Genomic DNA, 17,277 nt, shown 5'->3' with positions numbered 1-17,277 from the left:
GGTAACTGTTACCCCCTGAGCCCCTGCCTGTGCCGGGTTTTGCCCTCTGTCACCTTCTGCCAGCGCCTCATCCCTGGTCTTAACACCTCCCCACCCCCCACCCCTGATTCTGCCCTTTAGCCCCTCTCCTAATCCGTCTGGTGAGCAGGGAATCCAAGGGGAGGAGCCCCAAGGGAGGCTGTATATATGGGGCTGGGGCTCTGGGGCTGGGGCAGTGGGGACGGGACAATGGCTTCACCCACAGCCACGTGCGTCCTGGTCTGGGCCCTGGCACTGCTCTGCGAGGGGACCCAGGGTAAGGGAGGCAGGGGCTGTCTCGGGTCGGTGTGTGTTGGTGTGTAGTGTGGTAGAGTGTGTGGCTATGCAGCAGGGTACTGATGTGTAGTAGAGTGTGTGTTGTGGAGCAGTGTGTAATGTTGTGTAGTAGAATGCATGTTGTGGAGCAGTGTGTTGTAGTGGGCATGTTCTGAAGTGGTTTGGTGTGTAGTGGAGTAGAGTGCATGTTGTGGAGCAGTGTGTTGTTGTGATGTGGAGCAGTGTGGTGGTGTGTTGTGTAGTAGAGTGCATGTTGTGTTGTGTAGTAGAGTGTGTGTTGTGGAGCAGTGTGGTGTTGTGTAGTGTAGTAGAGTGCATGTTGTGGAGCAGTGTGTTATGTAGTAAAGTACATGTTGTGGAGCCGTGTGTTGTAGCGGGCATGTTCTGAAGTGGTGTGGAGTAGAGTGCATGTTGTGGAGCAGTATCTTCTTGTGTTGTGGAGCAGTGTGGTGTGGCTTAGTGTAGTAGAGTGCATGTTGTGTTGTGTAGTAGAGTGTGTGTTGTTGTGTAGTGTAGTAGAGTGCATGTTGTGGAGCAGTGTGTTGTGTAGTGTAGTAGAGTCTGTGTTGTGGAGCAGTGTGTTGTAGTGCAGTGCAGTGGAGTAGAGTTCATGTTATGGAGCAGTATGTTGTGTAGTGTAGTAGAGTCTGTGTTGTGGAGCAGTGTGTTGTAGTGCAGTAGAGTTCATGTTATGGAGCAGTATGTTGTGTAGTGTAGTAGAGTCTGTACTGTGGAGCAGTGTAGTAGGCTGTGTGTCTCTGCAGCAGTGTGTCACTGTGTAGTATAGGAGAGTGTGTGCCGAGGAGCAGTCTGTCGTTGTGTAGGTGTGTGGTGTAAAGTGTAACAGACCATGTTGTGGAGCAGCTGTTCAGGGGACTGTTTTGCAGTGTGTTGTTGACTAGTATCGTGGTGTGGGGGTTGTGGCGTGTGTAGTGCAGTGTGTGCTGAGGGACACGCTGTCGTTGTGTAGAGTAGCACAGAGTGTTTTGTGAAGTGATGAGAGACATACCAGCCTGGCAGGAGGTCTGAGATGGACAGCAGGAGTCCTGCCACCCAGCTCGCCCCCCCACACACGCACACACCAGGCCCCCTCCCCTCCCTGAGCCAGGGAGAGAACCCAGGAGTCCTGGCTCCCAGCCACCACCACCTCTCGCAATCTAACCACTAGACCCCCCGCTTCCCTCCCTGAGCCATGGCTAGAACCCAGGTGTCCTGATGACCCCCGGCTCAGGGCTCTCCCTGCTAGGCTTGGAGGGGCCCCCTGGCAGCCATCGCCCCCTTTTCTGATCTCTGCTCCTTGTTCATGGCCAGGCGCGGACCCTGTCCCCTGCGTCTTCCCCTTCACCTACAAGGACAAGGTCTACACGGCCTGCACAACTGAGGACAGCGAGCGGCCCTGGTGCGCCACCACTGCCAACTATGACCAGGACAAGGCCTACAAGTTCTGCTCTGAGGAGGGTGAGCTCCCAAGGGTGGGACAGGGACAGGACAGAAGGACAGCCAGGGGACGGGATGGGAGGGAAGCCAGCGGACAGGGATAGGACAGAGGCAGCCGGGGGACGGGATGGTGACGGGGGTAGCCGGGGCATGGTTCAGGGATAGAGGGCAGGCCGGGGACAGGGGGCAGCATCAAGCAGCACGGAGGAGCGTCATGTTCCCCGTTTGTGATCCCACATGTCCGGAGCTCGTGGGTCTGGCCCATGTCCAGGCGCTCAGCCGCCGTCTTCTTGACACCCGCCCCAGCGACGTCTCCAGAGCTGGGCAGGGCAGAACCACCCAGTTGCTCTGTCTGTCTAGCCCAATACACCCCTGCCCATCTGTCTGTCTGTCTATGAGTCAGACCCTTGCAGGGTGGCAAGAGGGTCCCCATCTCTAGTGGTCCTTACCCTCCCTTCAGGCTCTGCCCAGGGTGGGGTGAGGGGTCCGCACCCTTCTGCACTGCCCCCAAGGCACCCCACCCCCTGACAGTCCCTGTCTCTCTCCCCACAGCCTATGGCGGGAACTCAGGCGGCGAGCCCTGCTTCTTCCCCTTCGCGTACAGGGGCCACACGTACTATGCCTGCACCACAGAGCAGAGCCACGGGGCCCAGCCCTGGTGCTCCACCACGGCAAACTACGACACGGACGGGCGCTGGAGCTACTGTCCCGACACAAGTATGGTGCCTCCGGGGGCTTCCCGGACAGGGGACATGGGCAGAAGACCCAGCCACGCCCAACATCCCCCCCAAGCACCCAGCCCTGCCAGTGCCCTTCACTCCTGACCTGCAGCCCGTGCTACCTCAACCTTGGGCCCCCCTCCCATATAGCTCTGCCAGTGCACCACAACCCAGTCCCCCATTCCCTGCACTACATTGGGGTTGTGGAAGGGGGCAGTGGTCAGGCTGCTGGGGGGCTCGGGGAGGTGAGGGGTTTTATTTAACTGAAAATGGGCTCAACTTAGACTATAGGGTGGATAGAAAGCTGGCTAGATCATCGGGCTCAACGGGTAGTGATCAGCTCAATGGCTACCCCATCGGCTCAACGGCTCCATGTCTAGTTGGCAGCCGGTATCAAGCAAAGTGCTCCAAAGGCTGGTCCTGGAGCCGGTTTTGTTCAATATCTTCATTAATGATCTGGAGGATGGCGTAGATTGCACCCTCAGCAAGTTTGCAGATGACACTAAACTGGGAGGAGTAGTAGATATGCTGGAGGGTAGGGATAGGATAGAGAGGGACCTAGACAAAGTAGAGAACTGGGCCAAAAGAAATCTGATGAGGTTCAACAAGGACAAGTACAGAGTCCTGCATTAGGACGAAAGAATCCCATGTACTGCTACAGACTAGGGACCAAATGGCTAGGAAGCAGTTCTGCAGAAAAGGAGCTAGGGGTTACAGTGCATGGGAAGCTGGATATGAGTCAACAGTGTGCCCTTGTTGTCAAGAAGGCTAATGGCATTTTGGGTTGTATAAGTAGGGGCATTGCCAGCAGATCGAGGGACGCGATCATTCCCCTCTATTCGGCATTGGTGAGGCCTCATCTGGAGTACTGTGTCCAGTTTTGGGTCCCACACAAGAAGGATGTGGAAAAATTGGAGAGTCCAGCGGAGGGCAACAAAAATGATTAGGGGTCTGGAGCACATGACCTATGAGGAGAGGCTGAGGGAACTGGGATTCTTTAGTCTCCAGAAGAGGAGAACGAGGGGGGATTTGATAGCTGCTTTCAACTACCTGAAAGGGGGTTCCAAAGAGGATGGATCTAGATTATTCTCAGTGGTAGCAGATAACAGAACAAGGAGTAATGGTCTCAAGTTGCAGTAGAAGAGGTTTAGGTTGGATATTAGGAAAAACTTTTTCACTAGGAGGGTGGTGAAGCACTGGAATGGGTTACCTAGGGAGGTGGTGGAATCTCCTTCCTTAGAGGTTTTTAAGGTCAGGCTTGACAAAGCCCTGGCTGGGATGATTTAGTTGGGAATTGGTCCTGCTTTGGGCAGGGGGTTGGATTAGATGACCTCCTGAGGTCCGTTCCAACCCTGATAATCTATGATTCTATGATTTTGGTTTGAGTGTGAGCCATGTTACCCAGCATGCTCTCAGTCTCTTCTGTCTCCCACATCCCATCTCTCTCCCCCGTCCCATCTCTCCCAGTTCTTGGCGGGAACTCGGAGAAGCCCTGTACGTTCCCATTCAGCTATAAAGGCAGGCAGTACACAGCTTGCACCATGGACAATGGGCAGCGGCCCTGGTGTGCCACCACAAGCAACTACGAAGCAGACCATACATGGAGGTACTGCGGCATGGCAGGTATGTGGGGCCAGGAGAGGCTTAAGGGGTGAGTTTGCTTTGCAGCTGGTATGTACACAGACTATGGGGACAAGAGGCTAGCATGGCCCAGTGGAGAGAGCACAGGAAAAAGAATCAGGACACATGGGCTCTATTCCTGATTTTAGCTCTGTGTCTAGGCAGCACTGGGCATGACAGGGTCCGATCTCAGTGACTATGTGTCTGGGCAATGCTCTGTTCTACTCTGGGAGTTTTTAGTGTCTCCATTACCGTGGTATCTGAACAGTCAATCAAAATGAGTGGACACGAAGCATTCATTTGTATGTTGGTCCTGTAGGAGCAAGGAACATCTCAGTGCCCATATTGAACCAAACCAAAATTTTGCCCAGTGCTGCCGATCGACACCTTGGATCTTTTTTCCTAGCCTAGAAATATTTTTGGGAATTCAACATTTTTCCCCTTTGGGATTGGAGGGGGGGGGAAATGAAACCTCAAAAATATTCATGAACTGAAAAGCCAAACTCTCAGTTCGGCTCATTTAAAAAGTTTAGTTTTGAAACCTTCTGTTTCCATTTCAACCTTTTTTCTTTTTTTAACTTTTTTTCACGCTAATTAATTTAAATTCCTGTAACCCTTCTGCCAGTCAGAGTTGGCAGCAACAAGGGCCGGGTTCAGTATCTAGAGGTTCCTTTTCAACAATGCAACTCAGAACCGGCTCGAGCTCCCACCCAGTGACCTGGGACAATTACACACCACCCCCTGGGTGCCCCTAAGAGGCAAAACTTCTCCTCTTGCAAGCACAGAGTCTGAGCGTAGAAAAGAAACTTCTAATAAAAGGAGGGAAGTAACTTTACATTAACGTGGGAAAACACCACAAACAGGGTTTATAACCATAAACCATGAACAAAAGACTCACCCTCCACTAAGTTGGGCTGTGTCCTTTTCCCCTCAGGGTCTTAAGTCCAGCAACCAAAAGTCCCTTTAACATGCCCATCCCTTCTCTGCACCCCAGTCACTGTTGCTGTCCTTGGCCAGGGCAGACCTAGAGTTCAGAGGCTCATGGGCGGCGAGTTCTATGGGCCCGTGGAGCCCAGGCCCCACCAATAATCCAGAAGGTGAGCCCAGCTCCACCAATGTTTGGGCCCCAGGCCCTGTGCTTTGGGGGTCCCCGTGTCGCAATGCCGGGCACTCTCACGGCAGCGGCAGCTCCCGGGAGAGGCCCCAGCAGCAACTGGGCTCACAGCCCATTGGCTGGGAACCCCAGCCAATGGGAGCTGCCGGGGGCGGTGCTGGAGCTGCCTGGCCGCGCCTCCACAGCAGGGAGGGGGAGCGAGCCACCGGCAGCGTCTGAGCCCTGGGCAGAGCAGCAGCAGCGTCTGTGCCTGTCAGACAGACTCAGCCGGTGAGCTGTGAGGGCAGCCAGACACAGACACACAGACACAGCCGGGGAGGGGGGTTTGGTGGGGACAAACAGACACAGCCAGGGGGTTGTGGGACAGACAGACACAAGGACACAGCCAGGGGGTTGTGGGACAGACAGACACAGCGGGGGGGGACAGACAGACACAGACGGGGTTGTGGGACAGACAGACATAAGGACACAGCCCGGGGGGGGGGCGTTGGTGGGGACAAACAGACACAGCTGGGGGGTTGTGGGACAGACACACACAGCCGGGGGTGGTGGGGACAGACAGACACAGCCGGGGGTGGTGGGGGCAGCCAGCCAGACACAGCCGGGGGGTTGTGGGACAGACAGACACAAGGACACAGCCAGGGGGTTGTGGGACAGACAGACACAGCGGGGGGGGACAGACAGACACAGCCGGGGTTGTGGGACAGACAGACATAAGGACACAGCCGGGGTGGGCGTTGGTGGGGACAAACAGACACAGCTGGGGGGTTCTGGGACAAACACACACAGCCGGGGGTGGTGGGGGCAGCCATCCAGACACAGCCGGGGGGTTGTGGGACAGACAGACACAAGGACACAGCCAGGGGGTTGTGGGACAGACAGACACAGCGGGGGGGGGGGGACAGACAGACACAGCCGGGGGTGGTGGGGGCAGCCAGACAGACACAGCCGGGGAGTTGTGGGACAGACAGACACAAGGACACAGCCAGGGGGTTGTGGGACAGACACACACAGCGGGGGGGGGGACAGACAGACAGAGCCGGGGGTGGTGGGGGCAGCCAGACAGACACAGCCGGGGGTTGTGGGACAGACAGATATAAGGACACAGCCAGGGGGGTTGTGGCACAGACACACACCAGGACACAGCCAGGGGGATTGTGAGGACAGACAGACGGACACAGATGGGAGGTTGTGGGGACAGACAGATGGAGCCATGGGCGGGGAAAGGAGCAGCAATGGGCACCCCGGGGCTGGTATAAAATACACAGAATGGGGGGAAGCTTCCTGAGGGGACTATAGCAACACCCCCCGCAGAGCAGACCCAGGTTGCAGCTGGCTCTGCCCATCACAGCCCCCTGTCCCACAGAGACCCACACAACCCTCTGCCCCCTCGAGAGACTCCCAATGACCCCTGTGCCCCTGTCACTCCTCTCCAGAGAGCCCTCCCCTTTGTGCCAGCCCACTCCCCTCCCCCACTGCCTCCCCTCCTCCAAAGCTCCCTACAATCTCCCCCTTTGCCTTCCGCCCCCCAGCCCAGCCCATTCCATTGGTCGGGAGGCTCCCAGTCTAGCGGCTATCAGGGCCCACGGGAGCTTCACATGAGGCAGGGTGCCTGCCTGCAGATGCAGACCTGCCTGGCTGTGCCTCCACAGCACAGGGAGGGGGAGCCACAGGTGAGCAAGCCCTGGTCATCATCACAGGCCCAGTAATTCTCTGGATATTTAATTTCACTGAGGCAAAATGTGTGCAATTTTATGGGTTGAATGATTGAATGACATAATACCCACCTGCCCGCATTGTCCATCACTAAGTCCAGTAATTTTGTCAAGTGTTTGTTGCACAACATGATGGTGCCTACCCCTACCTTGTGCTTCAGGGGATGATGGGGTCCAGGGCAACCTGTTATAGCCTGTTATAGAACTACCTGATTAGTAATTGGATATGTTGGCTGGCATCTTTTTTTACGTGTTCGCTCCCCCTGATGTTAGAACCTGGCTACACCACTGGGAAGGGGAGCTTCCTAGACCTGTGCAGCTGGGGCTTAGGTGAATTTTGTGATACTGTGCCCCTCCCCAGCTACCACCCTGCAGTCCCCACTCCTGCACCATGCTGGGCAAGGGGCAGCCCCATCCCCAGTGAGGCTATGGTGAGGGGTGGCAGCAGGGGAGGCCACACGTGATGGCAACCTCCCCCCTCGGTACCCACCATAGGGGAGGCGAGTGGGCTTTCTGGACCTGAGAGGGACCTAGGAGCACGTGCAGTGAACTGCGGGGTAGAGGAGGGGTCCCTCCTCTGGAGCTTGCTGCTGCCATGGAGGGTGGAGGGGAGTCCTCTTTGGCCCTAGCCCTGGGGCAGCCTGTCTGCACCCCAAGTTCCTTATCCCCAGCCCTGCCCCAGAGTCCTCACCTGATGGGAAAAACACGCAATTTAAATTTGGTGGTCAGTTTAGAGTATCATAGAATATCAGGGTTGGAAGGGGCCTCAGGAGGTCATCTAGTCCAACCTCATGCTCAAAGCAGGACCAATTCCCAACTAAATCATCCCAGCCAGGGCTTTGTCAAGCCGGGCCTTAAAAACCTCTAAGGAAGGAGATTCCACCACCTCCCTAGGTAACCCATTCCAGTGTTTCACCACCCTCCTAGTGAAAAAGTTTTTCTTAATATCCAACCTAAACCTCCCCCACTGCAACTTGAGACCATTACTCCTTGTTCTGTCCTCTGCTTCCACTGAGAACAGTCTAGATCCATCCTCTTTGTAACCCCCTATCAGGTAGTTGAAAGCAGCTATCAAATCCTCCCTCATTCTTCTCTTCTGCAGACTAAACCATCCCAGTTCCCTCAGCCTCTCCTCATAAGTCATGTGCTCCAGCCCCCTAATCATTTTTGTTGCCCTCCACTGGATTTTCCAATTTTTCCACATCCTTCTTGCAATGTGGGGCCCAAAACTGCACGTAGTACTCTAGATGAGGCCTCACCAATGTTGAATAGAGGAGAATGATCACGTCCCTCGATCTGCTGGCAATGCCCCTACTTATACAGCCCAAAATGCTGTTAGCCTTCTTGACAAAGGCCAGAGGAGGGAGTGTTAGTACCTGTGCAGACTTCTGGGAAGTGCATGGGGTGGAAGGGGATGCTGGGATGCTCTGGAACCACTCCTTCAAAGACAGTCAGGACTCTGGGGGAGCCTCCTCTCTGAGCAGACTGTCTCCAGGGCAAGAAGCTTACACCTTCCTGGGTCTGACCTCAGAGCATTCAGCATGCCCTTCCACACCATGCACTTTCCGCAGTGAGTCCGCCCAGGCGGGGTCCTGGGGCAGCCAGAGGTCCCTGCACCCCAACTCCGCAGTCAGATGTGACTCTCAGCCAGACTGTAAAACAGAAGGTTTATTAGATGATGGGAACACAGTTTAAACAGAGCTTATTGGTACAGAAAACAGAACCCCTCTGTCAGGTTCATCTTGCGGGGTGGGGAGCCCAGAACCAAGTTCTGAGTCTCTCCCCATTTCCCTAGCCAGCTCCAAACTGACACTCCCTCCTCTGGCCTCTGTGTCTCTTCCGGACAAGGAGGCCACCTGATCTCTTTGTCCCCAACACCTTCAGTTGGCATCTTGCAGGGGAAACTGAGGCACCCACACAGTATTCAGAGAAAATATTAAGAACATTCCCACTTCATCACAACAGGTGCAACGTAATATAATACTATATATTGAAGTAGGCAAGTGCTGCTTCTGACTTTCCACTTTTAATTGACCCTTGTAATCTTGTGGCGCTGACGCGTTGTAGCTTCATTTTATATCGTCTTACAGGGCGGGAGCGGGGGGGCACCACCATTTTGGGCCCCACCAAAAATTATACAAACCTGCCGCCTATGCAGAGGCTCATCTGCAGAGTTCACCTCCTACCCTGGGCGGAAAGAGAGTGGGTAAGGAGGCACCTTACTTGCTCCATTGCTCAGGCATTCACTCACCACCCCTCTCTGCGGGGCTCTGCTCCACCAGCTGCCCTGCTGGCCAGTCACTAAGATGTCTCCAGGGTCCACTGCTTAACTCACCTCTCAGTGATTTCAGCTGTTAGTGGGGGAAGCCTCACTGCTGGTGCACATGGGTCAGTCTCTTGCATCAGAGGCACTGTACCAAAATAGGTCTAATATTCAGGCCTAGGTATCAGCAATTTCAGCTTTGCCGCATGTAACAAAACTCTCAACTGCGTCTAAATTAGCTCTTTTATTATACCATGGAGAGAGATCAGGTCAAAGACTGTTTGGGTCCCTTAAGGACAGGTCACACAAACCTGTCCCCACCCTCTCTCAGTTCACTGGGCTTTGGAACCCATGTCCCTGGCCTAGCAAGCGCTGTTTAGGTGAGGGTGAGTCCCTCCATTGGGATATGCCAGGTACAGTTCTGCTGCCCTCGGTTCACACAAGGATAGCAACCCTTTATTACTCCTGCCCCAATAACAAGGAGCCTGGGGATGCCACAGCAGTCAAAAGTGACCATTTGGGAAAGCAATTGCATCATGCTTAGCACCTAGGCAGGGTGGGTGTGTCCATACAAACGAGATCAGCTTCTGAAGTCTTTTTCCACAGCTCACCACTAGATGTCAGGGGAGAGCTCATTCAGACGCTCTTTACATTTCAAAACAAAAAGGTGCTCCCAACCGGGAACCAAGATTTTTTTTTTTTCCATTTCAAACATGTCAAAACATTTCCACACTTTTTTCTCTTTACATTTTTTTCATGTCGGGAAATACATCAAAACCAGCAACATTAATCAAAAAGCCCAAACACGTTTGATTCCCATGAATTGGCATTTTTTCCACTTAAAAAAATTGTTTTGTTGGGAAAATTCAGGCCCAGTTCTCCCAGCAAATCGCCTGCCCTGCGTCCTGCCTTCTGCCCTGTTTTAACCCTTTCCTCCCTTGCCTCTTTCTCCACCAGCTACAGGGGGAAATTTGGACAGCTCCCCTTGCGTCTTCCCTTTCGTCTATGAGGACAAGACCTACCACAGCTGTACGGCAGTCAATGACCAGATGGGACGGCCCTGGTGTGCTACCACTCCCAACTACGATAAAGACCATCTCTGGCGCTTCTGCTTTAGCAAGGGTGAGTCCCGGCCATGACCAGAGTGCTCCATGTCGGCACAGAGGGAAAAGGTTTGTGGAGGACATGCCGGTACGTGGAGCTCTAGCACAGTTAGCGCTGTCACCCAGTCTTGTGGGCCGAATGAGCTCACTGGTGGGGCTGCATGCTACAAATGGCTTCCTCTGTGCAGCCAGATTGCCTGGCACCTCCTTGTGATGCTGACATCAGAGATGGGATGCCATTGTCAGGCTAGATAGGCCCCTGGGGTGATCCCATGCTCCTATGTGCAATGCCATTCATCCACTATAAAAAAATATCTTGGTTTCACCACAGCAGTGAGATGAGACACCCTGGCTTTTCTTTTTTGCTGAGAAAACGGCCATGATGGTCATTCTCTTCGGCGTTCCTGCTGTTCACTCTGATTTACTCGTTACCTTTGCAGTCTATGGGGGGAACTCCAGTGGCCAACGCTGCATGTTTCCTTTCATCTATGAAACCGAGCTATTTCACAGTTGCACCAATGCTGGAAGCAAGATGGGACATTTCTGGTGTGCCACAACCCACAACTACAACCAGGATAAGCTGTGGAGCTACTGTCCAGATATCAGTAATGTATCCAGTCTCTTTGTATGTTCCCTCTGGGGCAGATCTGGTTTGCTGGTGATTCTGAAAAATCAGGCTGGGGGACGAGTTTGTCCTGGATTGCCATGAAAATGAATTTGTAGAAATTATCAGTGAATCAAAAAATTGGGAGGGGGGGATCATTTCAGGTAGATCATGAAAGTTCATTTTAAAAAAAAAAGTCATTGCATTGCAAAGTCAGAAAAAATGGTTTTGAGTGTATTCCTAAAATGAAATTTCTGAAATTTTCAGAGAGTTAAAAAAATTAGAAAAACATTTGTCTTGGGTTGTCCAGAAAATGAAATATTTCACAGTTTTTAATTAATCAAAAAAACTGAGGGACAATGTGTTTTGGGAGGATCCCAGAAACAAATTTGTTCGAAATTTTCCATCATTTGGAAGATTGGGGAAAAAAACATTTTGGGTGGATCCCGGAATTGAAATTTTTTTCAACACTTTTTGTGAATTAAAAAATCAGGAAACAAAATTGTTTTGGGTAGATCCTGAAAATTATTTTTTTTAAATTTTCATTGAACTGAAAATTTAAGGGAAAAAAATCCCTGTGGGTTTAATGGACCATTTCATTTCAATTTCGAGCATTTTTTAAACGTTCTAAATTTTGGTTATAATAAAATAGAAGGAGATTGTGAAAGCTGATGTTGTTTCAAATTGAAGAATCGACCCTTTCTGAATTTTTTGTCATTTTCCCAACATGAACAATCCCTCACTACACATTTTGTCTTCACTGTATCTGTACTTTTTGCCAGAAACATTTAATCTGAAAAGTTTCATCCACCTTTATTTACCAAGTTACCCAGGGGCCTCCAGATCTCCTGTATGATCTCATCCCCTCTCTGCTGTGCCCCTGAGACAATGAGGAGTTGTGACACTTTGATACCAGTGGGAGTTTGGCACTGGGAGTCTATCTGATTGGTTGGTGGGATAGTGGCTCAGAACACATCCCTCCCAGCCAGGGGTGGCTCTAGGAATTGCGCCGCCCCAAGCAGGGCGGCACACCGTGGGGGGCGCTCAGGCGGTCGCTGGTCCCGTGGCTCCGGTGGACCTCCTGCAGGCATGCCTGCGGATGCTCCACTGAAGCCGCGGGACCAGCGGACCCTTCGCAGGCACGCCTGTGGGAGGTCCACCGGAGCCGCCTGCCGCCCTCCCGCGGGACGCCGTCCCAAGCACGTGCTTGGCGCGCTGGGGTCTGGAGCTGGCCCTGCTCCCAGCAGCTGAAGGAGCCTCTAAGGATTCCTTCGGGAAAAGTTCGATGCCAGGGTCTAGGAGCAGCCACAGAATCGGATCCAGACCTGATGGAGGGTCTGACCTCAGTGGGATTTGGAAATCCAGGTTCCTGTTCCAGCCCAGTGTTGACCTTCCTGGAAGATGCTTTAGCCATGATGATGTCTTCAAATCCAGACCGGATGCCATTCTAGTACTTGAGTGAAACCCAAGTTATTGGGTTCAACACAGAGAAAATCGGTGGACATTCACTGGCCTGTGTTCTACAGGACATCAGACTAAACCAGTGGCTCTCAAACTTTTTTACTGATGATCCTTTCATATAGCGAGTCTCTGAGTGTGACCCTCTCCTTATAAATTTAAAACACCTTTTTATATATTTAACACCATTATAAATGCTGGAGGCAAAGTGGGGTTTGGGGTGGAGGCTGATAACCTCGCGAACCCCTGAGGGGTCCCGACCCCCAGTCTGAGAACCCCTGGACTAAATGATCACAATGGTCCCTTTTGGCCTTGGGATCTATGAAAGCCTGCCTGAGATTTCTTGGCTGTTGGTGATGGGTGGCCGGCTCATAGTGGGATGCGGGAGCCAATAGTCTGTAGGCAGGTGGACATGTTGGCGGTGTCTATAACCATCTCCCTTTGCCTCCCTAGTCCTGGGTGGGAACGCGCCAGGAAAGAGCTGTGCATTCCCCTTCCTCTACAACAAACAAATGCACTACACCTGCACCAGTGAGGGGGAGAGCTCGGGAAAACTGTGGTGCAGCACCACCAGGAATTACGACGTGGACAAGAAGTGGACTTACTGCTCCATGCCAGGTAGGACAGGGGACGGAGGAAGCTGAGCCTTGCGGTTAAGGCGTTTGGATCATCGAGACCTGGGTCAATTCCTGGCTCTTTCATAGACTCCTTGAGTGAGTCAGTTAGAAAGTGATTTGTTGGTTTTTTGGTCCCCACCCCCTGCCCCTTAGGAAATGCTGAGCAAGCTGAAGTTCATGGGTAGCAGCTGTTCAACAGTTCTTAAAACCATCCCCCAAATCGCCCTAGAGCGGAGTGGCTCCTTCTATTGGCTGTTTAGATTGGCAGCACTTTGAGACAGGGGTTGTCTGTCTCCGTCTGTCTGGGCAGCGCCTCGCACAACCCTGATCTTGGTGATTTTGTGTCTGGGCAACGCCCAGCCTGATGGGGCCCCGATCTCAGTGACTCTGAGGCTAGTATGTAGAGGACTTGACTAATGCACGAAATGACCACAGAAGATGTACCCCGAAAACACATCTGGGTTGTGGCCAGTGATGAGCTGCCAAAATCTTAACAACCGGTTCCCTATAAAAAGTTCTGATTTAAGGGGTGGGCAGGGGGAGACATACCCGTGGGGCCGGGGGCCCCTGCAGGGCCTGGGGCAAATTGCCCCACTTGCCCCATCCCCTCCCCTCTGGCCAGCCCTGGAGCTTGCAGCAGGACCCCCCCCCCCGACACCTTGCCGGGCCTCTCAAAAAGTGGCAGCAGGATGACTCCAGAGCTCAGCTGAGCTGCCCAGCTGGTGCCAGCAGCTGGCCACGCTGCAGCTGGGGGGAAGCGGGTGAAGGGCCGGGGGAGCCTCAGCCTCCCCAGCTGGGAATCCTGGGAGCAACAGGATGGTCTGGCCCGCGGACTGGAGTTCTTTGCCCACCCCCTATCCCTTTAACAACTGGTTCTCCACGGAGGTCTAATTTTAGCAACCGGTTCTTGGGAACCTGTGGGAACCTGCTCCAGCTCACCACTGGTTGTGGCTGTGTCTAACCACCTGTGCGTGTGTAAACTGGCTAAATGGACTTCCCCATGGACCCACATTTTGCATACACAACCTCCAACTGCACAGTTGGGGGGGGGGTTGCCTGTCCCCTTGGCATCTTTGGCTCATTAGCCCCATGATGCAGAAGTGGGGAAACTGAGGCATGGAACTGGGCTGTGCCTTGCTAAAGATCACCCAGCAGAGCCAGGCACAGCACCCAGGTCTCTCGTTGCTCAGCCTGGCGCTCTCTCTCCTAGTCCTAAGCTGCATGGGGAACCATCTAACAAAGTGTTTGCTTCTGTTGCTGTGTTTGGTCTGCAGACTACGACAAGCCCTGTGTCTTCCCCTTCATCTATAAGAAGTTTAAATTCCACACCTGCACCAACCTGGCAGAGGACAGTGGGAAGTTCTGGTGTTCCACCACAGACAACTACGACCAGGACCATAAGTGGAGCTACTGCCCTGCCTGAGACAGGTAAGACAGGGCGACGGGATGGTCTCTGTTTATCATATCTCGGTCTGGACCAGGGGTGCGTATGATGGGTTTGGTCACAGAGATCCCCTTGGGACTGTCACCTGATGTGCTGAAATTACCTCTGAGCCCTTTTTCCCTGCCAGCTTGGGACTTCCAGAACCCTGACTTGTTGAGCCAGACACGCTAGCCTGCTGCAAACACAGACCCAGAGTCTGAGCCACACCCCCAAAGCTGCAGACTTAACTGAAAACAGCTCAGCAGGTACTTGTCTCCAGCACCCAGACACCCAGCTCCCAATGGGATCCAAACCCCAAATAAATCCATTTTACTCTGTATAAAGCTTATACAGGGTAAATTAGTAAATTGTTCGCCTTCTATAACACTGATAGAGTGATATGCACAGCTGTTTGCATATTACTCTGGGTTTATTAATGAAAAAAATGATTGTATTAAGTATAAAAAGTAGGATTTAGGTGGTTTCAAGTAATAACAGACAGAACAAAGTAAGTCACCAAGTAAAATAAAGCAAAAACACTCAAGTCTAAGCCTAATACATTAAGAAACTGATTACAGGTAAATCTCACCCTCAGAGATGTTCCAATAAGCTTCTTTCACAGACTAGACTCCTTCCTAGTCTGGGCCCAATCCTTTCCCCTGGTACAGTCCTTGTTAGTTCTAGCAGGCATCTTGGGTGGTAAGCAGGGGGTTTCTCATGGCTGGCAGCTTCTTTTGTCCTCCTCCACCCCCTTTTATAGCTTTGGCACAAGGTGGGAATCTTTTACCTCTCTGGGTCCCCACCCGTAAATCTAAATGGAAAAGTACCAGATTGAAGATGGATTTTATTATCAGGTGACATGGTCACATATCACTGTAAGACTCCCAGTCTCCATTCCCCATAGGCTGGCCCACACATACACAGGAAAGCTTTAAAGTAACTAAGGCCATTTACAGCTGATTGTTTCTGGAGCTCCCTTAATGGCCTCCACTTAATATGTTTACATCAGTGATACAAGTTTATATCTTGTTCTCCTAACTCCAGCTGTAGAAATAATACATGCAAACAAATAGGATGAACACACTTAGTAGATGACAAGCTTTCTAATGACACCATACAAAGGGTATTTAGCATAAAGCATATTCCAGTTATGTCATATTCATAAGCATATTTCCATAAAGCATGTGGAGTGCAACATCACAGGATGATCCTTCTTCTTTTATCTATTTACACTGAGAACTCTTCCAGGCAGGGACCGTCTGCAGCACCCAGTGCAAGGGACCCCTGATCTCCATGACTCTGTGTCTGGGCAGCGCACAGCACACCAGGGCCCCAATCTGGTGACTCTGTGTCCATCCATCTATCACCACGTGCATCCATCCATCCTTCCCCATACGCATCCATCCATCCACTCATACATCCCTATCCACAGTCACCCATCCAACCATCCCCATACACATCCACCAAGTACCCAACTATGGAACCATAGTGATATAGGGCTGGAAGGGACCAAAGAACCAAGCCCTGCCCTCCCCCCGCTTGCCCCATGCTGAGGCAGGACCAAATATACCTAAACCATCCCTGACAGATGTTTGTCCAACCCCTAATGACAGGGATGCCACAATCTCCCCTAGGTATTCTGCTCCAGAGCCGAATTATCTGCAGAGCTAGAAAGTTTTTCCTAGTATCTAACCTAAATCTCCCTAGCTGCAAACTCAGCCAATTCCTCCTTGCCTGTCCCTCGGTGGCCGTGGAAACAATTGTTCTCCATCCTCTTTCTGGCAACCTTATGCATATTGGAAGACTTATTGGGTTCCCCCCTTAGCCTTTTCTTCTCAAGACAACCTGCCCAAGTTTTTCAACCTCCCCTTCTAGGTCAGGTTTTTTAAACCTCTGATCATTTTAGTTGCTCTTCTCTGGACTCTCTGCAATTTGCTCACATCTTTCTTCAAGTGCAGTACCCGAAACTGAACACTGTCCTCCAGTTGAGACCTCACCAATGCCAACTACAGCAGGACAATGACCTCCCATGTCTGACATACGATGTTCCCATTAATACACCTCAGAATGTTAATTGCCTTTTTCACAACCTCACGATGATGTCAACTCATATTCAATTTGAGATCTACCCTAACCCCTAGATCCTTTTCTGCTGTCCTGCTGCCTAGCTAATGAAGTGGTGCTGAAGGTCTGTCCTTCTGTCCTTTTCAGGTGACAGCCATAGAGCCGGGAGGAGACAGAACGATGACATTCAAAATTAAATGAAAGGAATGAGCCCCGCTCTAGACACCTCTGCTCTCCCAACAAAGATCGCTTCTGATCAACAGATACCGGTGGCATAATCACCCTTAAATCCAAATCCAAATGTGCTCATTTCTCTAGCTGATTTTAGTAAATTCAAATAAAGCATCTTCTGAAACACAGCATCTGCAAGTTCTGCATCTGGGTAGAAGGCAATAAATGACTTGTCTGTTTCCCTGGGGTGAGGATGACAGCGCGATGGCTTTTGCTTCTGATGCATATTGGGCATTTCCCAACAAACATGGCTTATTGGAAGGGTTATAAATCCTCATGCTTCAGGGTTGAAGATGATCACTCTTAGTGGTCAGGAACAGAACATCCTGGGAGACAGATTATCCCACATTTCTGCAGTACTTTCTCTGAATCTTGTCATGCTTCTATTGCCGGAGATACTGAACTAGACAGACCTTGGGTCTGGCCTGGCCTGACTAGTTTTATGTTCACAGTCGACACATTAGAGGGAAATGACCCAAAATGCCCAGTGGCAATGGCTCCATGTTCTTCGTGAGGTTGGGTGAAGTCCTGCTCCATTGACATCAGTGGCAAAGCTCTTATTTCTAACGTGACAATAACACACAATCTGAGTTT

The 17,277-nt window shown here is 51.9% G+C and overlaps 1 protein-coding gene across 2 annotated transcripts; it reads left to right on the top strand.

Moving 5' to 3' along the window:
* Positions 1-220: 220 nt before the first annotated feature.
* On the top strand, positions 221-16,811 carry LOC120393184 (epididymal sperm-binding protein 1-like). 2 transcript variants are annotated; one of them, XM_039517758.1, is made up of 9 exons: positions 221-295; positions 1,627-1,773; positions 2,305-2,469; positions 3,939-4,094; positions 10,141-10,305; positions 10,727-10,891; positions 12,802-12,966; positions 14,240-14,393; positions 16,600-16,811. In XM_039517758.1, exons 1-8 carry the CDS (start codon positions 229-231, stop codon positions 14,386-14,388), a joined length of 1,179 nt encoding a protein of 392 aa, XP_039373692.1. In that variant the 5' UTR covers positions 221-228; the 3' UTR covers positions 14,389-14,393; positions 16,600-16,811. The 2 variants fall into 2 exon arrangements, with proteins under 2 accessions (XP_039373692.1, XP_039373693.1); XM_039517759.1 differs by lacking the exon at positions 2,305-2,469.
* The last annotated feature ends 466 nt before the right edge of the window (positions 16,812-17,277 follow it).

Source organism: Mauremys reevesii, unplaced genomic scaffold (genome assembly GCF_016161935.1).
Source record: "Mauremys reevesii isolate NIE-2019 unplaced genomic scaffold, ASM1616193v1 Contig16, whole genome shotgun sequence".
Lineage (NCBI taxonomy): Eukaryota > Metazoa > Chordata > Testudines > Geoemydidae > Mauremys > Mauremys reevesii.
The sequence above is the reverse complement of the archived record's forward strand: the minus strand, read 5'-3'. Positions and strand labels throughout refer to the sequence as shown.